Source organism: Hippopotamus amphibius, chromosome 8 (assembly GCF_030028045.1).
Source record: "Hippopotamus amphibius kiboko isolate mHipAmp2 chromosome 8, mHipAmp2.hap2, whole genome shotgun sequence".
NCBI lineage: Eukaryota > Metazoa > Chordata > Mammalia > Artiodactyla > Hippopotamidae > Hippopotamus > Hippopotamus amphibius.
This window is the reverse complement of record NC_080193.1, coordinates 70,342,983-70,370,518: the sequence shown is the minus strand read 5'-3', so window position 1 is coordinate 70,370,518 and position 27,536 is coordinate 70,342,983. Positions and strand designations below refer to the sequence as shown.

Here is a 27,536-nt window from a genome sequence, read left to right as displayed (position 1 = left end):
TCTGAAAAAAGAAAGAAAGAAAGAGAAAAAGAGAGAGAGAAAGAAAGAAAGAAAGAAAGAAAGAAAGAAAGAAAGAGAGAGAGAGAGAGGGAGGGAGGGAGGAAGGAAGGAAGGAAGGAGAGAGGGAAAGAGAGAGAAAGAAAAGAAAAGAAAAGAAAAGAAAAGAAAAAAGGAAAAGAAAAGAAAAGAAAGAAAAAGAACTTGCAAACCATTGCACGCATCTAAATCCTTCGGAATCCTACTCTTATTTCCTACTTACATTTCAAGAAAAGTAAGATGATGAGTTTCTTAGGTTAATACGATGAGTACAGAAGTATTTCCTTTCATTTGCCTTAAAATGATAGTTTTCAAATTTTAAAGTTGCCTCTTAGTTCTTTAAGCCTCAGAAACATGTATCCAGCTGCCTACTCAACACTCTTCCAGGATTCTCTCAAGGGCACCTCAAGTGCAACATATCCAAGAGTAAACTAATTTTCTTAGCACAGATAACAATCACCCATACACTGTCTCAAGAAGGAGACCTGGTATCGCCCTCATCACCTCCCTCTCACTCATCTTCAATTTCCAGCTGTCTCTAAGCTACGCTCATTGCTCTTCTTAAATCTTTGTTTCTCAAGTCCATCTATTTTTTACCCACTCGCCATCTCTACTGCCACTAAAATGGTTCAAACTACCATTACGTCTCCTTAAGCAATTACTTCCCAACAGGTGTTCCTTCCCACTCACTTTTCAGGCTTTCTAATCTATTTTTTCACACAGCTGTGAGTTATGACCTTAAGTCATCCCTGTTTAAAATCCTTCAGCGGTGTCCCACTGCTTTTAAAATTAAAAGCAAACCTCTTAATATAACCTAGAATGACTTGATCATACCACTAGCTTCCTTGGTCTCTGTCCTCCAGCAATATTAGCATTTTCTCAGTCTTGCAAATCTGTCAGTTCCTCCTTGCTGCAGGGCCCTGACACAGATAAGATCTGCTCATTTATTTAAATGCTGTCATATCACTTTGGATTAGAAGCATTTATCATGACTGTAAATCAACATACAATTCTGTTTTTGAAGTTTATGCTCCATATTGGCTGGACTGTCTGGCTTACGCTCATATCCCAGCACAGAGCATAATGCCTTGACAGAACAGAGCTTCCCAAGTCTCTATCAGCTGAATTAGTAAGTGATAATCTGAGAGCTGGAGAAGGGTATGACCTACCTTTCTTTTGATTTTAGTAGATTTTTGATAAGATTTAAAGTTTTGAATCCTTTTAATCTCTTCTCAAGAAGCAGATCAGCCTCATTTTAGATTCTGAAATTACTCTTTTCTATTTTATTTCCACTCTCTTATAAATTTAATGAGGTTGAAGAATGTCTAGATTCACATGTACAAATGTTTTATTTGTATGTATGATTTTATGTACAAAGATTCTATTAAAGAATGATTATGATTTGCATTTGTATTTTCAAAGATATTACTGATTAAATAGCTTGACTCTTTAAGCTATTTAATCTTTAAGCATCCAAGCATATCAATACCTATTGAAATTAACAAGAATTACAGAAAGGGAGGGTGGTAGAAGAGGAATATGTATTCAGGCCACTAAATTTTGGCAGAGACCATAATCTTAGATCCCTAGCTCCATCCAGCAACAGTGAATCTATTTTTAATTCATTCCTGGGTATTTAGTTGTAAGTGCCTCTAGTTCACGTACAGATATTGATCTGTTCAAAAGCAAGGAAGCCTTTATTACTACATTAATTTTTCATCCTCTGCCCCTCAGCAATTATTTAAATAACCTGGCAATTATTTAAATAAGTGTGGCTAGCTGAATTAATGATAAGATTCATGAAATTATCCATGTTTAAAGTTCAAAACCATTGATTTTGAGTAATTTTGTTAAAGGTGAATGTAAATTGAATAATTTAATTTTAAGAAATTTTGCATGCGCTTTCCCTGCATAGCTACACTAAAGTAACCTAGATTTAAAATAAAATAATAATAATAATAGTCATTTCAGTGTTCATTATATTCTGAGGACTATGCAAAATTTTCTGCAGATATTACATAATTGAATCCTAATAATAGTCCTATGAAGTAGGTAGTATATTACTGTATTGTTATTATCCCTATTTAATAGATGAGGAAACTAAGACTTGGAAAGCTAATATACTTGCCAAAAATCACACAAAGCCAAGAATTCACACACAGCCTGCCTCACTGCAAGTTGAGATGATGATACAAGCAAAACTCTATAGGGTCTCAGCCATAAGGAAAATGCAGGGAGTTTCTTCAGCTTTTCTTTCCTCCACTACCACCTTAGTCATAGAGGGAGAAGGCGGAAATGAACCAGCAGCGGCAGCAATTAATCAATAGTTTATGGAGTTTATAGACAATACACTGTCTTCTTACCTCTGAGAAATTTAATTTGCATTAAATTCAGTACTCCATTTGCAATGTTCTGGGAAACACAGATGTTACTGACAGAATATTTTTAGGAAATCTATGAAATCCATTTTGCTAGGGGATGACAGGCATGAACAGTATCCTCAAGGAAGAAGCCTGTACACAAATAATAGTAACTAAAGGCAATATTTTTAAAAATAATTTTCCTAGGTTTAAAAAAATACCTAGGTTTGAGACATTATATTTCTCTAGAGAATTCAGGGAAGACTTCAGTAGGTACAGGTATGACTGTGATCTTGAAAAAAATGTTAGAATTTCAAAAATTGGACCTTACTTCAACAATTTTAACATGCATATGAGTACCATACAACTTTCAATCAAGTACTGAAGACTGCCAATTCATATATTTCCATGTTATTCATTTTTTACCAAAAATATTCTAATAAATATGCAAACATCAAATGCTCTACAGCAATTAATTACTTAACACTATGGAATTAAATATATTTACTAAGTTATTTTAAATAGCCCAACATAGATTGACCAAAAAAAAAAAAAAACCAAAAAACAAAACACCTGTTTCAGAAATAAAAGCTAAAATGAACTTCTTTTGTTTTCCAAAATGAGCTATTACCTCAAACACTTATTATTAGGTCCAAATGTTTTATTCATTCGCTTCAAATGATTCCAACACAGCCTGTTCTTTACAGGAGAATTATTTTACTTGTATAATTAAGGTAATACAAATATTATTCCAATAAATTAACACCTGATCAGCTTGGAAGAATTTAGTTGAGATACATGTGACATCCAGGTTTTACAAGGCTTGAAATGTATTAATTTTGGAGGACCTCTTTACAAAGAATATAAAGCTTAAAATGGTTACTGATCATATGGACCCTAAAGCTTACATACACTTCAATAGGTTCATGGTCAGTAAGATTCAGTTTCGGAATTCTAGAGCCCATATTTCGTTCTATTATGTAATTGTTGATTAATTAATTAATTTTTGGGTGCCTACTGTGTTCCAATAATATGTTCCAATATTATAGAATAACCAATATTATTCTAGGCACTGAGAATGCAATGTTGAATGAAATGTACAAAATTTTCATCTTCCTAGAACATATGTTCTAAAGGTGAGAGACAATAATATATAAATAGATTAGACAAATCCAGAATACATAATAAGATAAGGACTATAAATGGAAAAGGGTAAGGAGATAGAAAGTAGTTTAGAACCGGCTATTTCAGCTAAAAGGGTTAGGGAAGGTGCATCAGGATCGGATATTTAAATTGAATCATTTAACGATGAGAAAGAGGCAGCCAAGCTAAGAGGGATTTTTTTTTTTTTTTTTCAGTTTTATCCACAGTAGGGAGAGAAGGTGATCAATAAACATTTGTTGAAATGTTAAATGAATGCATCTGTGGGAAAGCATTTTCAGTAAGGTAGAAAACACAAAGACCCTGAGATGAGGGTAACTAGCAGTTGGGGGGAATGGAAAAAAGGCCTATCTGTAGAGAAAGGTAAGTTTTGGAGAGAATGGTAGGAGATGAGGTTGAAGAGAGCCAAAATCTAGATCAGTTAAGTCAATAGTTCTCAGGCCAGGTTGCACATTAAGTCACCTGAGGAATTTTACAAAGCACCAGTTCCTTCGCCCCGCCAGAAGCCCTTTCAGCAGAGGGAGGGAGAAGTGGTATTCAAACAGAAACATTTGTTTTCAAGCCCTCCAGGTTATGAACCAATGATCCACAGACTTGAAGGAACAATAAGAATTTTGTTTTTAGTCTATTGCCAATGAAGCCATGACAAGGTTATTAGGGGGAAATCAATCATGTCATGAAGATGTATATAGCCTTGAATTAAGATTCAGAATACTTTGCCCAAATTCTTCATGTGTTTTTCCTTCTACCTAACTTATGTATTTATACACAAATACACAGAAAACAAAGATGGTCACATGCAAAGCAGAGAATGGTATAAAAATATTTTCTATTCTTTCTAATGGTGATACCCATACAATACACTGATCAAGAATTCTGAAATTTTCTCATCACATAAGAAAAAAAATTCACTTTTTCTTCATCTGGACATCTATTTTATGTTACAAAGACTTGGGAAGATTAAACTGTCAAAACCAACTTCTTTTCCTGACACATAACTCCAATTTCCTAGGACCTTCTGACCAAACAAGTAATAGGAATCTTGAATCAGCTTTATCTCTAAAATCTGAATTCTTCTGGTAGATTCATAATTTCTGGAAAGCAAGGCAAGAAAAATACCTCAGTAGTTCCAGGATTGATTTCCATCCTTTCTCTTCACTGCCACCTCTTCCCAATTCTTAAAATTCCTTACCCACATTTTTTCACAGCACTTATACCTTCTGAAATAAGGTTTCTTATTTTTTAATTAGGTTATTTGTTCATTTATCCTATTTCTTGTCTATCCTCCCCACTAGCATACAAGCTCCACAATAATTTTGTCTAATTCGTTTATTGATTTATCCCAACATCTAGAGAAGTGCCTAGCACACAGTTGGCACTTCAATAAATGAATATTTGTTGAGAATGGAATGAAGTAGAGGTGGTCATTATTCCTATTTTTCAGATGAAAAAAACTAAGCCTCAAAATGGCAGATGAAGTGTACAAGGTCACATCTTTAGGAAACAACAAGTTTAGGATTAAAATGCACATCTTTCTCACGCTAAAGTCCATTTGTTAACCACTACACACTAAATCTTTAGTAAAGCGTTTAAAGCTGAGACTAGAATTTTGTGCTGTGGTCAGACTGTAGACAGCCTCTAGTGCAGAGTAAGGAGTTATGACTTTGAGCTGCCATTAGCTAGGAGTTATTGAAGGACACTGAGCAGGAAAGTAACAGCATCAAAGCAGTGTTTCAAGAAGATTTATCTGCCATCGTTGTGGAGAATAGATGGGAAGGAGAAGAACATCAAGGCAGCAAGATAGTTCAAAATAAAAAGCACAACATCCAGATAATTTCAGGAACTAGTCAAAATAAAGTCTGTAAATCACTGGTAACATCAAATTATTCTCCACCTTTGAAATGTGGACCTGTTATAAATGTTCATTCCACAAATATTTATTGAGGGCACACAATGTCCATAACAGTCATCAACATGTTCTATCAAACATTTTATGTCAAGTAATAAGACAAGATCATCTATACATGGTCCTGCCCATTTCATTCCACTTGGTGGGCATGCGAATAGCATAGATAACTGAAAGATCTTCAAAGAACCGCAGTAAACATGAAAGTGAAAGTAGAAAAGGATATCCAAACTAGAAAGAAGTTTATTCATTCACCAAATGTTGGCTCTGTACTTGCTCTATGAAAGACACTCATAGATTATTTCCTGAGTCAGAAATGGATCTTAATCCCTGAATACAAAGTGCCCTTAGTAAGAACAATAACAACGACAACAAAATGCACATAAATAGCCTGAAAATAAAGAGATTATAATGGAAGAAGTTTAGATAAGGTACTATGTGAGTTGCAGGGTGAAATGAATTACCTTAAACTTGGAATTGCAGAAATCTTCAGTGAGTTGCTTAGTAACTGAGCTATAAAACATATTCCACCAAAGTACATTCAAAATAATGGATTTTGTGTGTCATTCTTGGTAAACATAAGTAACTTTAATGATACTGGGTACAACAAATGGAACAATAGAGATGCATTTCCGGAAGAGACATTGTTAAAATTCATGAGGCCAAAAGCAAGATTGCAAATTGTACAGGCACTTTCACAATCACTATAATTTTCAAGTGGGGTTCTAGGTTGAAATCCTCAAGGCTCTCAGTAGGTTTACCTTGGCCTCTCCTACTTGTGTATGTTTGATAATTGATATAATGTCCTTGGATCTCGATTACTTTGTGAGAAAAAATAAAAGTCTATGAACCAGTAACCCCTGTTCATTTGCCCTTTGTCATATGGGTATCAATTCTAAAATGTTATATAATGTAAATTCTATCAATAAGGCTACTTTGTAGATTACCCTAAGTGACCCATACTAGTGAGATTTACTCTGTGTACCTACTATAAAAAATTGTATGTGCATATTATGAAATAGCTTCCAATTCATTGTAGCTCTTTTTGTCATGAGAGATGAGAACTTCAAATTATGAAATAAGACAATCACTCCGGTATCAAGCTTATATAAGTTGGTAAAAGTTTATACAGTCTCAATATTTCTTAACTTTTTTTTTCTAGCAGAGGTGACTTTCTAAAATACGTATTCCTATATAACGCTAAAATATTTTATTTTAATCTTTATATTAAAGTTACAAAGATGGAGAATTATATTTGGGATGGTACCTTGAAACAGAGATGAAGACTTCTTAATATCACTGTCAATATTCTGACTGAGCTACTTTGTGATTTGGGACAAGCCATATCTTCACTTTTTCTATGCTTTCATGACTATGGAACACTTTAAAAATGGTTATTAGTGCTTGTATTCTATTCCTAGGGCTGCCATAACAAATTACCACATATTTGGTGGCTTGAAACAACAGAGATTTACTCTCTCATAGTTCTGGAGGCTAGAAGTTCAAAAACAGGTAGTCAACAGGGCCATGATCCTTTCAGAAGCTCTAGGGAAGAATCCTTCCTTGCCTCTTCCAGCTTCTGGAATGCACTTCTTGGCTTGTGACAGCATAACTCCAATCTCTGCCTTCATTTTTCCCATGGTTTTCTCTTCCTCTGTGTTTCTGTCTACTCTTTCTCTTTGAAGGACACCATTCATTGCCTTTAGGGTCCACACTAAGTTAGTAACTCTCATCTTAACTAATTACATCTGCAAAGATCCTATTTCCAAATAAGGTCACATTTCAAGGTTCCAGGTGAACATGAATTTTTTTCAGACATTATGCAACCTATAAAGTTGTTATGAAATATTCAACCAATTTATATAAAATTAGCATATATATCAATGCACAAATTTTTATTAATATTATGAAGTTATGTGAAAAAAGAAAATAATCATTGATGCTTCCAGCTAAGTGACTGACAGCCAACGAAGTGGTTTGAGTAGAGGAAAGGCATGGTCTGACTTACATTTTAAAAGAATCACTTTGGCTGAAATGTTGAGAATAGACTATGGGTGAGCGAGGGTAGAAACAAGGAGGCCAGTGAATTGGTGAGAAGCATTTGAATTCTGAATATATTTTGAAGGAAGAATAAATAGGATCTGCTAATATAAAATGTGAGAGGAGAAAAGTTAAGAATGACTAAGATTTTTGGCTTAAGTAACTGGAGTGCCAGAGCTGCTAAAAACTGAGGTAGAGAAGACTGCAAGTAGGGAAGTCTTTGGTGGAAGAGATTCAGAGCTCAGTTTCAAGCACAGTAACTTTGACATGTCTCAGAATCCAAAAGAATATATCTAGTAACCCTTGGTTGTAAATGTCTAAAATTTAAGATAAAGGTGTGAGCTGGATATATAAATTTGGATAAACAAATTTGCAAGTTGTAAAATTATAAGATGGCATATAAAGCAATGAGATGAGATTGGATGAGATCACTAAAGGAGTATAGATAAAGAACAGATAAATCCAGTCTCATTTCCTCAGCTACCTCAACATCAAGAGGTGATGTGAAGAGAGGAAACCTGCCAAAGAGACTGAGAAGCAGCAGTCAATGAGCAAGAAAATCAGGAGAGTGTGATACCCTCTAAGACAGGTAACAAAGGTACTACATGGCGATAGGAATGATTAATGTTTCATATGCTATTCATAGTCAAGTAAGATAAAAGTTGAGAATTGGGCACTGGAATTAGTAAGATGGAGAATGTAAGTGGTCTTCATAAGAAGTCTTTTTGCTGAAGTCACAGTGGAAAGAAGCTGATTGGAGTAGTTTATATTTAAGAGAAATAATTTAAAAAAACCAGTGAGTTCAGAAAATTCTATCAAGATGATTTTCTCTTAACTTCTTCATAGAGATGTCTGAAGCCTAAACAATACAGCACATGGTTGAGTGGAGGCCTTGGCATACAGCAGACAGTAAGCAGCAGCTCTAAGATGGTAAAGACGTTGTTAATAATGCATACAGAACTGCTAATTCTACAGGATTGCCAATCTCCTCAACAAAAATTTCTCACCTCCAGGAATCTATCTTTTGAGATCCAGCTTGTATCTCATGTCATAAACAATAAGTAGAATTAGGCATGCCCAAAATAGGTACATTAACAATGAAATAAATAGCTCTTCAATTACATGAAAGAAAAGGAGAAAACTTCAATAGAAATATACTATGCAGCAGCAAATAAAGAAGACAATTATAACTGAGGAACTAACAAAGACTTTTGATTCTTTCTATCCTCCTTTTAAAAGCTAGAGAGAAACAAATTATGATGTATTAGATAGAATAATGTACAGCCAGTAGAATTGTTTGAAGAAATATTTGATGATGCAGAAAATTGTCCAAAGTATAAATTCAAAGACTTAAGCAGAAAATAAAAATAAAACAACAAAATAGGGTCCCTATTAGAAATATAAAGAAACAAACCAAAACTTTAATTATAATAATCTATATGTAGTTGGCTTATAGGTACTTTTGTATCCTTTCCTATGTTTTTCTACATTGAAAAACATTTTTTAAATAAAAATTGTGTGTTATTGTAACCTGAAAGAGGAATTAATTAGCACCAGTGTTCTTGCCACTATATTATTTTATATCCAATATCTACACTCATTATACCAACCCAATAGAATCAGTGTGACAGACCTATAAGAAAACTCATGTGAAAGTATGAAACAAAAAAGATAAAAGATACTGGTTCTAGTAATGCCAAATGTAATTTTTAGATGAATATTTTGGCACATTTCCACAGCCTGATTCTATTTAGAAATATGGTAAGATTCAATGAAAATACAATATTTTCCATTCATTTATCATGAAAAAAAATCATAAAGTTTAGATACAGAAGAAGAGTAGGTCTGCTCCAAGCCTCTCATTTTATAGATCAAGGCAGAGTGATACAGGAGACACACTAAAAGTAGCAAAGCCAAGATTAGAACTATAATGTACTCATTTTCCAGACTAGAGCAGTTTGCAACTTGTCAAATATTTCATCAGATAATATAAAGTTAAATAATTAAAATATTTTAACTCTGGAATACGATTTAAAATCATATTATTTTTAATCATATGGAAAGGAATCAGTGGAATCAAATAAATAGACCATATAAAGTCCTTGGTGGATATAAAATTTTTCTACATGTTAATTTTAACATTACAAATCAGCAACAAGAGGAAAGACATGTCACAAGTAATTATTGAAAAAAACACATCCTTATTATTACACAAAAATAAAATATATATAGATCAAATCATTCAATGTAAAAAAAATTAGAAAAACTCAAAGAATTTGTGATAAGTACCTCTCAGTTCACTCCTGAACAGGTTTTTCCTCCAATTACAGCCCAAAGTTTTATATTTATCTTCCTTTCCCTATGGAGTTTACTGGTACCACTAAATGAATCATAGTTAGAATTTTATCAACAAAACTCCAAACATGAGGCCAGCATATATTTATGCTCAGTATTTAATAGTAAACTTTTAATGTAAGTACAATAAAACATAAAAAAATTTTAAAAATCATGATTAGAAAGTACTCCAACAATGTGTTTTTAATTAAATTATAAATAACATGGTTAGATAAGTATTCTCATATATTGAGAATGAGATGTGAAGATTAATGGACTTTCCAGGAAGTCACTAGAAATGTCTACCAAGAACCTTTTAAAAATATGTACACCTTTAAAAAAATCAATCCCATAACTAAGAATCTAGTTTAAGAATATAATCAGCAACATGTTTAAAAGTAACTTCCTAAAAATGTTTATATTATTTAGTAATAAAAAAATTAGCAGCAATATACATGAAAATTAATGAAATGTAGTTAATTATGGAAATTATGATAAAAACACATGATAAAATATTACCCAGCCATTAAAATTATGTTTTGAAAGATACCTCACAGGACAAAATGCTCACGTTATATTGATTGAAAAAGTTTAAATATTAAATTTTATTTTAGTATGTTGAAATTTCTGGGTGGCATTCCACATTGTTTTTCTTTTTCTTTTTGTTTGTATTTTATATTTTACTACAATAATTATTAATTTTATTATCAGAAAAATAAATAGTACTTTTTTATGTTAATGTAATAAATTAGATTTTTCATTTGCCTTCATGTTAAAATATCTAAAGAAGATTTGGTTATTAGCAGTTGAATACTTTTCAAGTTACATAAATTTTACATCAATTCTATATAATATGCAATGAATTCTAGAAACTAAACAAATATTTATAACTAAATCATACATATAAGCAATAGAAAAACTTACAGATGCATACTGAGAAATAGTACATGAAAGTGTTGTTCTTATTTCTAAAATCCATTCCTTTCTTATCTTCAAGGAACAAATGTTTCTGGAGCAGCTGGGCTTTTATTTTGGAAAAATATAACCTTGACTCTCTTCACATCATACACAGAAATTAACTCAAATCTTATAAACTACAACCATAAATCTTCTGGAAAAAATACAGAGTGGCCTTGGCATAGGCTGAGATTTCTTAAATACAATACCAAAAGAACAATAAAAGAAGAAAAAAGATACCGAACTTTATCAAAATAAAAAATCTCTGCTCTTTGAAAGAAACCATTTAATAATTTTTTAAAGGCAAGTCATAAACAACCCAATTACAAAACAGCCAGAAGAATCTAACACTTCATAAAAGATTAGCCAAAAGAAAGAAAGGAAGGGAGGGAGGGAGGGAGGGAGGAAGGAAGGAAGGAGGAAGGAAGAAGAAAAAGAAAGAAAGAAAGAAAGAAAGAAAGAAAGAAAGAAAGAAAGAAAGAAAGAAAGAAAGAAAGAAAGGAAGGAAGGAAGGAAGGAAGGAAGGAAGGAAGGAAGGAAGGAAGGAAGGAAGGAAGGAGAGAGAGAAAGAGAAAAAGAAAGAAAGAGAAAAAAGAAAAAAATGTTCAATATCACTAGTTATCAAGACATGCAAATTAACCACCATGAGATATCATTACAAACTCAGGAAAATGGCTCAGTTTACAAACACTGACTAGGAAGAGTTGGCCAGGACTAAGAAGAGTTGGCCAGGATGTGAGTAACTAAATCTCTCCTACATTGTCGATGGGAATAGCAAATAGTCTAACAACTTGGGGAAACAGACTGGCAGTATCTTACAAAATTAAAATACACTTAGCATATGACTGAGCACTACCACTCCTTAATGTTTACCCAAGAGTTGTAGAAACATATGTCCACATGTGTAAACAAAGATTTGTGTACAATGTAACAACTTTATTCACAACAGTCATGGAAAGAACAAACGTCCATCAACAGGTGAAAGGATAAACAAATTATAATATATACATAAAACAGAATACTGCTCAGCAATAGAACCTCTGATACACTCAACACCATGGATTAATCTCAAAACCCATATGCTGAGCGAAAGTAACCTGACACACAAGAATTCATGGTCATCCATCAGATTTTCTAGAATAGGCAAAACTTAACCAAGAGTCACAAAAAATGTATCAGTGATTGTCTAGGGCTAGAGTGAAGGGATTGACTGCTTGGGATATTTGGAAACATTTTAGGAGGGATCATCCTTATGAGGCTGAATCATAGGATTCATCTGTCAAAACTCATCAGACTTCACAGTTAAAAGGTAGCCTTATGTTATACATCAATAAAATTTATTTAAAAACAATATTCCTTATCTAGCTCCTATCCTCAATCATTCCCAAAGCTAGATTTACATAGAGCCTTACTTATTGATTAACCATGTGTCCTGTTCTACTCCATCACTTTATTCTTGGTGATTTTCATTTTTTATTGGATTTTTTCACTTTTAAAACTGTCCAGTATTACTTTCTTTTATTCATTTTCCATCATCTCCATTTTCCCTATCTTCTTTTTACAGATGAATAAAATCTACCACACACATCTTTTTCAACATTCCTCAATCTACCTGTCATAAATGTTCCTCTGGGTCCTCTGTGTATTGTTTCATTCCACAAATCCTACCTGATCTGCCTGTTCCATCAGAGTTCTCTTCAATGACAGCACTACCATGTGTCAATATGCAGTGTTCTTATACACCCTGCATCACAGACACAGTGTATAACAGTGCAATGCAAGACAGATTCTGAAGGAAAACAAGAGAGTCCTTTGGCTATATATTTGCCAGTTGGGGCTGTAAATCAAATTACATGAGCCAATAAAAAACAAAAGAAAAAATTTGGACTATCTATGTAAACAGTAACAATAAGAATGTGTTTGCCATAATAACTGTTATTTCAAGTTTCTTAATCATCCCCCTATACTGGATACTCTGCTATTATGAGAACACTCAGAAAGTGCCACGCTGATCGCATTCACTCTTCATTCATTCAACAGTTATTAATTGAGCACCCACCATGAGCAGCTGTTTCTGCTGCAACACAGCCCTTCAGTGATCATGATTTCCAGTGGGTAGAGATAAAATTTGTCCATTTCCATTTTATTGGTGGACTATTTGGTAATCCGTTTTGTCCTCCATTCTCTATGCAATCAACTCTAGTCTTTATGGAACTGAAAATTAGATCTTGCCTGCAAAAGGCAGATATTGTCTTAGTGATGTTTTTCTCTTTATTCCATATATTCTCTCTCCTCCTGATAGCACAGCATTGATATGCTGACATTTCATTCATACAATTCTGAATTCCTTTTTCCCCTTCTAAACATGAAAATAAGTGATTATTTTTCTAACCCCAGCTCTGACAAAATCAAGCACTCAAATGTTTGTTAAATGAATTCTCATCTTATTTCATACTAAATAAGTAAAGATTTTGAGTAGTTACTTTTTTATACACTATCTAAACTTGATTTTACAAAACAGAAAACTTTCTTGTTTCTACCAGTTAATTTACAGAGCAAAAAATTTAAATGACTTAATATTCCATTTAGTTACCATCTAATTCAAGTGTTTTTTTTTTTAAACTCTTTATTGGAGTATAATTGCTTTACACTGTTGTGCCAGTGTTTACTATGAATCAGCTGTATTTACACATATGTCCTCATATCCTCTCCCTCCTGCAACTCCTTTCCACCCTCTCTACCTCACCCCTCTAAGTCATCACCAGTCATCCAGCTGATCTCCCTGTGTTATGCAGCAGCTTCGCACTAGCTATCTATTTTACATTTGGTAGTGTATATACATCAGTGCTACTCTCTCACTTCATCCCAGCTTCCCCTTCACCCCTCACTCAGTGTCCTCAAGTCTGTCAAGTGGTTTTAATTAATGAATAAAATTTAAGTGCCTGAGTCTTTATTTCAATACAGACAAAAATGTCCTAGTGCTATACTCTTGCATATGTAATAAGCAGCATTGCATTCCCCTTCTAAACTTTATCTGATGATAAACACATCTTTTCTTTTCCAGAAACCTTCAATGCTTCCCCATTTCCTAGAGAACAAAGTTAAAAATTCACTTCCTCAGCACTCAAAGTCCATTAAAACTTATCTTTATCCTAACTTTCAATCTAAAATCTAGAAATCCCCTTTATGTCTGGCTCTGCCCCAATCAACCAATTCACTGATTTCTTACATCCTCATTTTGGGAAAGCCAATAGCTTTCCCCTGATAATTTATTCTCTCCTGATACTTGCTCCCTCCCAATTTTCATATGTCCAAATAATTTATATACTTCAGGGCCTCTCACAGGAGTTCACTTGGTATCTTTCTTATGGCACCCACCACTTTCTATTTTGTAATGTAGTTATTTATGTACATGTCATGTCTCCAGTAGACTGTGTGAATCTTGAAGACAGATGTCCTATTTGATTAAAGTTTGTATATTTCATAGTACCTAGCCCAGTACAATTGAATAAATGAATGGAAAAACTGTATCAATTGTTCTTATTAAAGTTTTGGGAAAAAATAGTGCTTCACTACTGTTTACAACTTTTAAACGTTCTCTGTAAAACTTCAGAGGCTTGACCATAAAGGAAACTGAGGAAAATTGCAACCTAAATTAATTAGTATACTGTGGAAACTCAATAAATGCAAAATTGCTAAAGTCTGAAAGCCTACCTTTCAGACAGGTAAGCCTGCCAGAGTACTTTTCTCCTAAGTTATAATTAAATAAGACTTTTTTTTTACCCAAGATCAGTGGCCACCTCCTTCTTTGTCCTTCAGAAATACCCCTATATGTGTAAATATTTTATAAATAGTTTATAAATGTTATGATTATTTTGCCTCAAAGGAGTCTAGGCACCTAAGTCAGGGACACAGCATAATATTGGGGTTCAAAGTCTAGGCTCAAAAGCCTGACAAACCAGGCTGTGAGCCCTTTCTTCCCTCTACTCAGTTTTGCGACCTTGGGGAAATTAACTGGCCTTTTCAGATCTCAGTTTCTTATATGTAAATGAGGATAATAATAGTACCTACCCTCAATACCACTGTGAGAACTAATTGAAAGTGTATATAAAGCACCTAGAACAGTAAACTTCCTAATTGTTCATTATTACAATTTATTGTTTTTCCTGACAGTGATATGTCTGTGTGGACTGGAGAAGGGATCAGAATGAATTGTGAATAAAACTATGAAAGGCAAAAGCAAATGTCAAAGGTCAAAATTTTATAAAGTGTATTAATTTTTGAACATTTCATAAACTTGATTGAAAATTATCTGTGACACACATGCCTTTAATCCAAGTTGCCTATATGCCCCACTTTCTGTATGGCTATAAATATTATCACCTAAAAGTTCTGGTGGTCATCATAATTTGTTCAGGGCAATTCCAATACTGACAATGCATTTTAATTAATCACACTCCTCTACCCTCCCCCCAAAAGGTAAAGCCATATTTTTTAAAAAACAAGAAAAATGTGGTGTTAGTTTTAACACTTTAATTCATAAGTTTTCAGTTTCCTCTCACACCTACACACAGGAATTCTCCCCTGAAGCACTAAAGATTAATCAAACAAAATCAATAAACATTTATTATTTAATAAGTACATGGCTAGGCATTAATGTTATGAAGAGATCATTTAGAAAGAAATAAAAGAGGTAGTTCCCCGGCAGTCCAGTAGTTAGAACTCAACACTTTCACTGCCAGGGCCTGGGTTCAATTCTTTGTTGGGGAACTAAGATTCTGCCAGGCTACTTGTATCCCCAGATTTATGAGAAAAAAACAGGAAGTCTCCCAGATAGGACCGAGGGAAACATGGAGGTATGGAATTGAGATTCCAATCAACAATTCCACTCATTTTCTTGATTTCCCCCAATTCGGAGCAGCAGTGAGGAGGTCTTCAAGGATACAAATGGATGAAAGTAACTGCAAAACCTTAAAATGCCAGATAAGATGATACAGTTTTATAAATGATTTGAAACCCAAAGGGTCCCTAGGAAATATTTTCCTGACTGGGGTTTATATATCCTACTAGCCAGGGGGATTTGGCTGGGTCTAGGGTGTCTCTGAGAGTGAAGACAAAACACTCAATTCAAATTTTCAGACTGTGTACTCCATATTGGTATCTGAACGAAAGCATGGCCCTTGAATTCCAATGCAAACTGTCATCAAGTGATAACAAAGTCCTTTATTAACTTACATTGTAATAACCAAATCCTGTTCTATTGGCTGTTAAAATTCTTGCACTTCCTCTTAACCGCACTGTGAAATAATAGAAGATATATGTATTGGTCTCTGCCTCTAATTCCTGCACAGAGCTACTCTAACCCTTGTAATTTCCAAAGTTATAGGAGCACTAGAAGCATCTTTTTTTCTGTTTGGTCTTTGACCCTGGTTCCTGACACAGAGCTCCTAGATCCCTTGGAATTTCCTGGTTGATAGGAGCATCTTTTGTTCTAATGAAGTGATTCTCGGTGGGCTCCTGTATAGCTCCTAGATGGGTCTGGTCACCAGAAAGGCCAAGCCATTCTTGGACACTTGGAACATTTGGCTCCACCTCCTATCCTCCAGGAAGGGGACGGGGCTGGAGATTGAGTTGATGATCAATCATATCCATATGATGAAACCTCCATAAAAATCCAAAAAGTATGGGGCTCAGAGAGTTTCTAGGTTGGTAAACACATCTACACGACAGGAGGGTCATACACCCAACTCCATAGGCACAGAAGCTCCTGCACTTGGGACCTTTCTGGACCTCAACCTATGTAACTCTTCATTTGGCTGTTCATACATATCCTTTATTATATCCTTTACGATAAACTGGTAAAGGTAAATAAGTGTCTTCCTGAGTTCCGTAAGGCATTCTAGTAAATTATCAAACTCAGGAAGGGGTTAAGGAAACGTCAGCTTATAGCTGGTTGGTCAGAAGTACCGGTGACAACCTGGGACCTGCAACTGGTGTCTGAAGTGGGGGCAGCCTTGTAGGACTGAGCCCTTAACTTGTGGAGTCTGATGCTCACTCCAGGTAGACAATGTCAGACTCGTAGGACTCTCAGCTGATGTTGCAGAGAATTGCTCGGTGTTGGGGAAAAATCTACACAGGTGGGGTTAGGAGTATTGTGTGTGAGAGTAAAAGAAACATGGAAGTGATTTCCCCATATGCTCCCTCTGCCTCAGTTTCCTTATATGTAAAAGAAGAAAAATGTCTACTTCACATATTTTTTCGTGAAAATTAACTGTTAACATACGTAATTTAGAATAATCATAGCTTATAATTATTTATGTTATCCTTATTGGCTAATGAACTTACCTCTGCATACAAACAAACAAGCATCAACTCTTTCTTAGATAGCACCCCCCTCCTTGTTGAAGGTAAATTTTATTTCATTTCCTAGGTATGTGTAATATGTTCAAGATTCAGGATCAGGCAAAGAATGGTAGGTTCCTTCCCTTCTCGAGTATCATAACTTTATATCCTTTTGTCCTCTGTGATGATGAGAAGGCTTTTCTGGGGGTGCTGAGCAGACCTCTCCACATGTCACTTCTACATCACCACCTCTCACAGCAGACTACACGTTATCTATGAAATGACCAAAAGCCAGATATGAAAATATTTCATTTTTCCATAGTTTTATTGAAAAAAAAAAAAAAACAAGCTAGAAACATAATCCTTCACTTAGAAATGAGCATGATTTAAAACCATGACTCACATTCACTTCATTTTACAGGTGGTGACTGAGGCCCAGAGGGACGAGTTAACTTGCCTGAGAATGTCGGCCTTTGGTGGGGGAGCTGGAGGAGGGTCCATTATGCACAGTGCTCATGCAGACCGGCCACATGACCTCAGATTTCCCCAAAGTGCTGGTAGGTGCACTGCAGCAGCATTGGTTTTTTAAATACTTATTCTCTCAAATAGTTATTCTAGCCCTTCCAAGTTGGGAGCAGCACCACTTAGTATTCATTACCAGTTAGGAATTAGAAATACCCTTCAGCGCATTTTAGCGCTAGGTGGCCCCTGAGTGGCATAAAAGATTAACATGCTCCCCTAACAAGAACTTATGTTACCCAAAATCAATCCTTTAGAAAATAGGAAAAGGAAAAGAATTCATGCAACAAGTCTTTGTGCTCCCATAAAGTCTAAAATAATTATTTTTTACAGCATCGTTGAATAATTAATATATAAAATGAAAATGCTGACTCAGAAGTGAAGATTCAATTATATTCCATATACTCTATTTAATAAGGAAGAGAAGAAAGTAATCCATTTTTTTAAAAATGGTTTTTAAATTTGATATTTAGAGTTTAATAATGTAATCAACTTCCTACTGAACAATTCCATTCAGTTGCCTAACATGTGTCTTGAACTCAACACGTCCAAAACAAACTCAATATTCACCCTCAAGTCATCTCCTCCTACATCTCCCCTCTCAGGAAATTGGATCAAATAATGCCCTGCAAGAAACCTGAGATCTGTCCTTGATATTTCCATCTCCTATACCTGCCAGAGCCAGTCAAGCCAGTTCCCTGACTAGAGTATCTCAAATACCTCTTCGTTGTACCCACTTCTCTCACACCTCACTGCCATACCCCGCTCTAAGCAGCCTCACTTCCCACACAGCATTCACAAAAGGCCACCACAACTTCCTACACTGCTTCCTTGAAGAGATGGCTCTTCTCCAATCTATTCTCCACATGTGATCTTTCCACAACACAGAGGTGATCATGTCTGCTGTCTTGTAAACCCCTTCAGTGGCTTCCCATTTTTGCAAATCTATTCACTGGCTCTTATTCACTCATTGGGTTATCTGTATTATGTAATAGACACATCAAACCCACATCCAAAACAAACCTAGGACCCTAGTAACGCCCCACATTCAGTCAAAATACTCACCCCCACCCCATGCCACTTGTTGCCCCCACACGTGACAATCAACATCCTAAATCCTATGTTCATAATTTTACTTGCTTTAAATAAAGTCTTGTTGCATCTCTATATAGTCCTGAAGTGTGTATTTTAAAATTTCAGTTAGTTTTAGCTTTTCAAACTGTACTATGCTCTGAAAGATATAACTTCTATACTTAACTTACCATTGTATCATCAAGATTAATTCATATTGGTACAGGTTGCTATAGTCCATTCATTTTGACAAAAATATACAATTCTCTTACTTTTTATACCATTATTCGTTCATCAGCTTGTCCATTCATTGGCCTATGGATTATTTTCAGCTTTTATTTTTATGAACAGTAGCATTATGAAATATTTTTTGTGTAAAAAACGTATATGACTATGACTGCTGAGTTATCCAAGATTTTAGAGTCATCCAATTTTTAGATTTCAGAGATAATGCCAAACCATTATCTGAAGTTACTATAAAAATGTGCAGATGCATCACCTCTAACAGTTGGTATTATCAGCCTTTTGAATTTTTGCCAATTGAATGAATATAAATATATCTTTATAGTCTTAGTCTGCATTTCCCACCTTCTAATTAATGTTAAATATTTTTTCATAAGTTTTTGTTTTGTTTTATTATATGTTTCCTTTTCCAAGAAGTATTTATTCATGTTTATTGCCCATTTTTTCCTATTGGAAAATTCTTACTAATAATAGGAGTTATTTATATATACTTCACAATAATCTCTCAGCTACGTATTCTTTGAGCATCTTCTACAGTTTGTAACTTATCTTTTTGCTTTCTTTAAGGTATATTTAAATGAACCAACTTTCTCAATTTTAATATAGTCAATTTTATCAATATTTTCCTTTATGGTTAATGATTTTGTATAGTGTTTTAGAATTCCTCCTCAATTCATGCTCTTATAAATGCCTTTTTTTTCTGCTAAAAGTTAAGTTTTCTTGTGATATTAGCACTTCCAAATTTTACCTTGGTTTATGACACTAGTTAAGCATCCAGTTTCATCTGTTTTTTGCCCAGATTACCATTTTGTTTTCAGCTCTATTTATTGAAGAGCTCTTCTTTCCCCCACTGTCTACAGTGCTTCCTCTGTCGTATACTGAACATTCCAAATGTGTGTGTGCACTTCTAGAGACTCTATTCTGTTCCACTGAGCAATTTGTCTGCCCTTTGTGCCAATACTACAGTCTTGATTACTCAAATTTTGTAAGACCTCTGTATTTTTCCCCGTCAGAAGTATCCTGGGTGTTCTGTAATCTTTAAAATTCCTTAAAAATTTTAGTGTTTCTTCTTTAACTAGTTATTTCCTACTTTTATCTTTTAGACCTCAGTTTAAATGCCACAGCCACTGTGAAGTTTTATCTTATACCCTAGATCCACTTCTTATACCCTAGATGCTCTACTCAGAGCACTGTTCTTCCTTATCCCAATACTCATTGTGCTTTGTAATCATTTCCAAATTACATTTTTACTGAGAAAGAGATGGAGACAGAGAGAAATGTTTATTGTAGACTATAAGCTTCTCGATTCCTTGTATCTCCAGGTCTCAGCTCACAGCTCATAATTTTTTTAAAAAGTCACTTCCTTTTTGGGGCTACATCCAGAATAACTGCCCTATGCTCTGGATCTGACTCAGCCTGGACAGCAGAACCTCGTGGGGTCTCATTCAGACCTTTCAGGCACCTTCACAGTGCTTAGCAGATACTGATAAAAGGTTACCATAAGCCACCACTCCACTGAGGGGCCTGTGCACGTCATGATGTTTAATTCTCAAGGCAGCCCTCTGGAGCAGGATTTATTGTCTCTAAGGTTCTCCCCTTAAGTGAGAACACCAAGATTTTGTTAAGGAATTTGCCAAAAGTCACACAACTAATTCAAGGGGGAGGAGATGAGGACCAGGTGGGTCAACAAAGCTGGGCTTTTAACTATGGGGTAATCTTGTAATATCACCTATGAAGCCTATATCACTTGATCCTGATGCCTGGGATTATTTTTTTCTTTGCCCATTACTGGGCTATGTTCTTCTTCTTTTAATTTTTAATTTAGATATAATTGTCATACAACTTTGTGTAAGTTTAAGATGTACAACATATTAACTTGAGAGGCACTTAACAAATAATTGATGATTTGGTGAATGAATGAACATATCTCAAAAATTAATTCAGAGTGTATACTAATACTGGGTACTTACAAATTGTTTAAAATTTAGAACTAGAAGGAATCTTAGAAACCACCTAGTCCAAACCCTTTGTTTTAATAACAGAGACACAAAGGTCCAGAAAGATCAACTTTTTTGTCAAAAAAGGCCCGTTTTTAACATATCTAGAACATGAAAATTTCAGTCAAGTACACTTTGCACAACATCATCTACCTGTAAATAAGATATTATTTTAAATATATGGCACAAATTCCTAAATAAAGTAATATTCTGAAACAATAAGTAACAATATGAAATTAAAACCATAAAGCCTAATTTTCATTTTTTCAAGACAAATATTAATGTATAACATTAAACAGGTCTTAAAGAGAATATAGTTTAATTTTTCATTTTAAGTATAAGGAAAATTACTATTTTTGCCTTGCATCATTAAATTTTACATTTTGAGATTTGAAACTGAGCATTAAGCACTTAAATCAGCAAAACTGCTTTTTTGGTACTTCCAGAAAAGGCTGTCATAGTTTTGCTGAACCAGATTATAATATTTTTTGTGACCAATCTAGATGTCTCCATTCAACAAATGACAAAGTGATCCTACCAAAAGTGATGTGATCCAGCAGAGCACACTTCCACTCTCAGCCAAGCAGCAGCTCAACTGGTTCTAACAAGGAAGCTGAGAAGGCCGATTTATTCTGGGATTTTAACCAAAGATCAGCAAATCAATCCCCGTGTTCATTTATCAAAAACTGATGGACTCATATAGTTCTCCTCTTTGAATAATTCTAGCATAAAGTTACAAAAAATGTGTATAAACCACCTAAATGGGTCTAGACTCAGTCACTTCAAAGTACTTTCAATTATTTATACTAGTCAAAAACTATAGTGAGAGAATTAGACTCATTTTGAAAACAGGAAGATAATCAGAATTTCTCCATCTAGGCCAGAGCATTACTGCAAAGCAAACTAAAGATGTCCAAGAAACTCTTTCAATAAAAATTAATTTTTAGAAATGCTCTTCTGTGTTTCCCTAAACCTCATACAACCAGATAGTATCAATGAAATTCTCTTTATTAGCATATTTTGATAAATAAATAACCTCAAAAACATCTGTAACATTAAAAGCAGATTACATTCATTAAGTAAATGCTAATCTCAAGTCAGCAATTTAGATTCACTTTTCCAAAAGGTACAAAAAAATCAACTGAGACTCAAAGTTTACCTTTTGTCATGTTTATAAAGAAAGCTTTTGCCAAGTGGAGAATTAATGTAAACTAGATTTTAAGGAAAAAAATGGTTAATTCATTGAGAATAAAACCAATTTCAAGCATGCTTAAGTACTTTAGACATACTCATTTACTAAGAATATTTCAGAAATAAATTAATAGATATTTATGTCAATAGAAAGCACAGAAAAAATATTTGGAATAACTTCAGGAAATGAATCTCTAAGATTTTACTTACTAAGTTACCATGTATATAAATTATGTTTCCTTAGCATTCACTCTTATCTAGTCATTGAAACTGGTTCCTAAAGAGGGAATATTGAGTTAAAATGACTTTATAATACACTTGAAATTATCTTTTGCATTTAACATAGAGCAACAATCTGGTAGTCCACAGGTTGAATCTGGTCACCAACATGTGTTTTGTTTAAAAAAAGAAGCGCTTTTTTTTTTTTTAATGCTTTTGGAAGTTTTGAGAGCTGTCATGTGTAGCCTCATTTTGCCTCAGTCCTCACCATCTCACTTTTTCCTCTTTTTATGTTATATGCTTGGTCTCTAAAGGCTTATGCTTCTGGAAGCCTAAATTTAAAAATCTGTCCAATTTGAATGTTCACTACAGTCACAAAACATTGCAATGATTACAATTGGAAGGTACCTTACATGTTAGCTAACTCCTCATTTCTTCCAACAAGACACCTGAGGCCAAGAAAAGTAAAGTAGTTTTCCTATAGTTAAATGTACATTAATAGTCCTGCCCAAATACTCTTCTAAGTCAATAAACTTCTATTTTGAAATTTCATGTTTTGTCATGAGTCACCACCAGGTTCATCTCTATAGAAGAAACATTTGCTTCGTAAACACTTACCCCTGAGTGCAGGTAGCAGGGACCTCTCCTTCTTGTCATCACATTTATTACATTCACTGAAGTATAGGAGTAAGAAGACATCAACGAGAACCCACATCAGTGAAGTGGCTAGAACCACCTTGCAGTAAACAAACCTCCTCATGTCTTTCCTTGATTTCTAGTTAACACAGAGATCGAAGACAGACAGGACTGTGATAAATCCAAGCCACAGGGGTGAACTCCAGGATAAAAGCAGGATGCACCCCACTGTATTTAAAAAAAAAAGAAGAAGAAGAAAAATTAACTATGGCACAGTTTATTTTGCATTAATGTGATATAACATGACACATATAACTTATTTAATGTTCCCATATGTATTAGCACTTGGCCTTCAAGTTCAGAATGAAAAGTCCAAATAAGTGAAAGTTGTAAGCAAGCCAGGCAGCTAAAATTCTAACAACGAATCCTAGATCGGCCACTACTCTGCTGAGCCCTTGGCAACTACTTGATTTCCTCAAGTTGTATTGCCTTTTCCTTGAAGTCCTATCATGATATTCTGTAAAGCACCAGATTGTGAAATAGTGCAGCTCTGAATTTACTGTGATTCAGCACTTTTAAGGAGCCAATACTGCTGAACTAAGAAATCATCCTGGGTTACTATATATTGCAGTGGCTAAGAGCTGGACTTTATGCATAGATAGGCCTGGGTTTATTCACTTCCTATGTAGGGGAGACTTTCTAAGCCTCAGTTTTCTCATCTATAAAGTGAAAATAATAATGCCAAACTTAAAGATTTACTATGAGAACCAAATACGACAATGCTTGTAAACTGTCTTGCAGAACACAAAGTTATTAATGTTGATATAAAACAAAAAAAAATTTCTCAAATTCTCAAAAAGGGTATGTAATATGTAATATCATGTACTATGAAATGTCACCAGTTATTTAGCCTTAAAAAGCCCATCTGGTCTGCATAGAAAGTGTCCACTACAAATGTACATGGGTAGTATACATTCAAAGAAATTATCAGAGGATAATTTCACAGGATAATACATTAATGTGTAGTGACTTAAAATAACCAGAACAAGAATTCTAAAGGCATAACAAAGACATGTACAATTATTGACAGATATTCAATGCTATACACATATTTGTTTTATTTACACTACATAGAACAATAACTGCCTGGTTAATTCATTTCTATCTCTACAGTAACTATATAGAAATAAAAGTCTCATATCATTTGCTACATTAAAATAATAGAAACTGAAGTATATATTTATTGATGTGAATAAGTAAGAGTTTTGACAGATATTTGAGAACAGCTATTAAATACAAATATACTTGAACTATTTCGGAAACTATTTCGGAAACAGGTCTCAAAATAAAAACATCAAAGTACAATTTGCTGAGGCAGGAGTTCTTTAAATTAATGGCAGCTGACTTTGTATCATAAAGCAACACAAATGCTGTTGCTTGTTACAATCTGACCAGAGTAGTAACAAATTCAAAGTTTACATAAAGTGACAGTTTAAAAGATTATAACAAAGTCTCTACTTTCAATATCCACATAAAATTGACGTTTATTCAACATATATTTAAAAAGAAAGATACAACATGTACAAATCTAAGGGATGCATGATATTTGAGGTTTGTTATTTTTCTTGAAAAAATGGCATGCTAATTATTTCATTTCAACTTCATTTCTCTGTAAAAATTATAACTAAACATTGGAATTCAACCTCTAAACCTGACAACAAGGGAAGATTCCCACATATATATCTTCTGTTACATTATGTATAAATACGGAATATGAGATTTGAAACAATTCAAGATATTGAGTTTTCTGGCTTTCTTTGGTCCTAAGATGGAGCACGTTGCTTCAGTTTATTGTAGAAAAAAGTCCTATGGAAAAGCATATATGACACTGATGGTAACTAGATAGCTATTCCCAGATTGAGAAGGAAAACCTTAAAATAAAATATGCCATAATAAAAGATCTATATATTATATAAGCTATATATTATAGGATTTTTGTCATAAAGATCTATAATAAAAGACATAAAAAGAACCATCCCTGGCTCTGTCATAAAATGGACACATGAGTTAGGTGGGCATTTTGCTTCTCTGAGCTTCATTTTCTTTACCTACACTTCCTTCCCCATCCACCTCACGAAACTGTAAGGCTTAAGCAAGATAAAGGATGAAAACATTTTTTAAAAGAAATAGAAAGAATATTATTATAATAGAAAATCTGAAATCACTTAATATTAAATATTAAAATGTCTAAGATAAGTCATTTCCTAATAAGCGCCTAACAGTTGAGGTTACTGAGAATTTAATTGAAACTTTAGCCATAATGGAAAGTGAAAATCACATCTTATTGCCACGTCCAGCATTATTCAAATTATTCTAATTTCATACCCTGGTAGATCTATATATCAAGATATTAACACTGAGAAAACTCTAACTTTACTATTTTATGTGATAAAACTAAGTTGCTGTTAAATTTTTTGTTTAAGAAACAATCTTTCCTTATATATTTCAATTTTTAATTCTATCCACTGTGAAAACACCTCTACCTAGAAAACATACTAAATTTTATCATTCTTTATCTGCTGGTTCTTGCAAAATAGTAATCTCATATACTGTTTCAATACTCTTCTTCACCAGAACAAAACTGATTGAGCAGAAGGATGGTATAATATACAAAGTAACACTAACCATCATAAGCACAGTTGGTAGCCCAGGTTTATTTAAGAGAATCAGCATCTGTATTATGTTTTTATTCCAGTAAGTCCCTATTTATTTGCAAACACTACTTTGTTTCTCAAGCCAAATCCAAGTTCTGCAATATCCCTGGCTTGCCAAATCTATGTGGAGCATGACTAACTTTGCATAATCTGCAGGCTCTTCTATCCAAAAATACGACCCCTTTTCTAATTCTTTCAAAATCTTTTGAGCACAGTGATTTCCCTCTTTAAAAATATTTCTTTAGATAGGAAAACTTCAGGAGTTAGAAAGCTATCAAGTGCCATCTTGCTAGTCGTGTTGCCTTTCCTTTTCTTCCTTCCCCCTAAATAATGGTATTAGCCAGAAATTCCGAGATCTTACAGAATTTTTGTTTGAAAATATGCACCATTTTTACTATTCTATTAAAAATGGATTTCAAATATAAAAAGTAAGATCTAAATAAAGCTTAAGAGTTTGGTAACTATGTTTTTAAAATAAGAAAGACATTTTTGTTTTTAACTAGGAGGTTATCACTTACCCAGGGGGTTTACTTTAGTTGCTATTAGACACATTTTTATCTGTAGTCAAATATTTTCTTTTGTAGAAAACTACATAATAGATGCAAATTTATTAATCTATTTTACAAGGCTATATTTGAGGCTGCCAAAGGATGAAACTCATGGAAGATTGCTGGCAGTGCTTCCAGAACTTTCAGGCACCTAACACGCTTTAAGCACCCAACACATTTTAAATGTTTTAAAGAGTTGGGCAGGAGCTTCTGGGAGCTGATGAGTAAACACTTATGCACTTTGGCTTAAAGACTGATAAAGCTAATGAATAAGCTTTGAAAAAAATACCCTGAATTAGTTACAGGTCTTACTGACAGAAAGACCAATCTTCACATGAATGAAGATCTAAAATTCAGGTGGACAAGAGGAATCTACCTACAGCCTAAACCAAAGGGTCCACTGTAAAAACCACTGTAAACTGCAAAAACCATGCCACAAGGAAAGATACACTAAGAGACAAAGAAGCAGTCAATGATAATGTTAAGTGAATGCCTTATATGGAAAGATGGTGGAAAAGAAGAAAAAAAATGCTTTCACTTGCATTTAAATTAAGGAAAGTTCCAATATTTATAACATGCAATTTGACTGTTAGGAGGAAACCAAGCATAAGACCTACAACGATATATTGCAGAGTTACAATGCCATGATCTGAATCGGGATTCCCACACTCACTAATTGTAAGGCTTAATTCAGGTTTCTTAAATGTTCTATGCCTCCATTTTTCTATTCACAAAATATGAACAGTAGAAGCTACCTCATAAGGCTCTAAGTTTCTAATGAATTAATATATATATAGCCCTTATAACAGTGCCTGACACATAGGAGGAGTTCAATATACATTAGAAATTAATAGTAGTAATAGTAATATCATTATCATGAACAGCATAGAAAGAACAAGAAAAAAAGAGTGAGAATTCTCTTCCCCAATCCTTCTAGAAGCAGTGTATGTTCAGTATGTATGTATTTAGGAGGCCAGGAGATAAGCGGAACACACCGAATATATTCAGTATTTACAAGTATATTTATATTAAATTGAAAATATGTTTAATATTAAATATATTTAATATTTGAGCATTACAAATATATTTTGTATTTAATTATCAGAAATATATTTAACAGGTGTAGTTGCTGATGGAGTATGGGTTACACAGGATTTTACAATTGTCAAAACTCATTGAACTATACACTTAAGATCTGTGCGTTTCACTCTACATAAATTATACCTCATTTTTTTTAAGGCAAAACCAAAATGCTTATGTAC

The 27,536-nt window shown here is 33.9% G+C and overlaps 1 protein-coding gene across 2 annotated transcripts in view; it reads right to left on the bottom strand.

The window, feature by feature from the left end:
- The window catches only part of GALNT13 (polypeptide N-acetylgalactosaminyltransferase 13), a 535,071-nt gene that overhangs the window by 444,888 nt on the left and 62,647 nt on the right, over positions 1 to 27,536 (bottom strand). Inside the window, exon 3 of one of the 2 annotated variants that reach the window (XM_057746923.1) lies at positions 22,995 to 23,240. In XM_057746923.1, the coding sequence (XP_057602906.1) occupies positions 22,995 to 23,136 (142 nt within the window). In that variant the 5' untranslated portion in view covers positions 23,137 to 23,240. Of the gene's footprint in view, positions 1 to 22,994; positions 23,241 to 27,536 lie in introns of those variants that run through there. The other variant, XM_057746924.1, reaches the window with a different exon arrangement.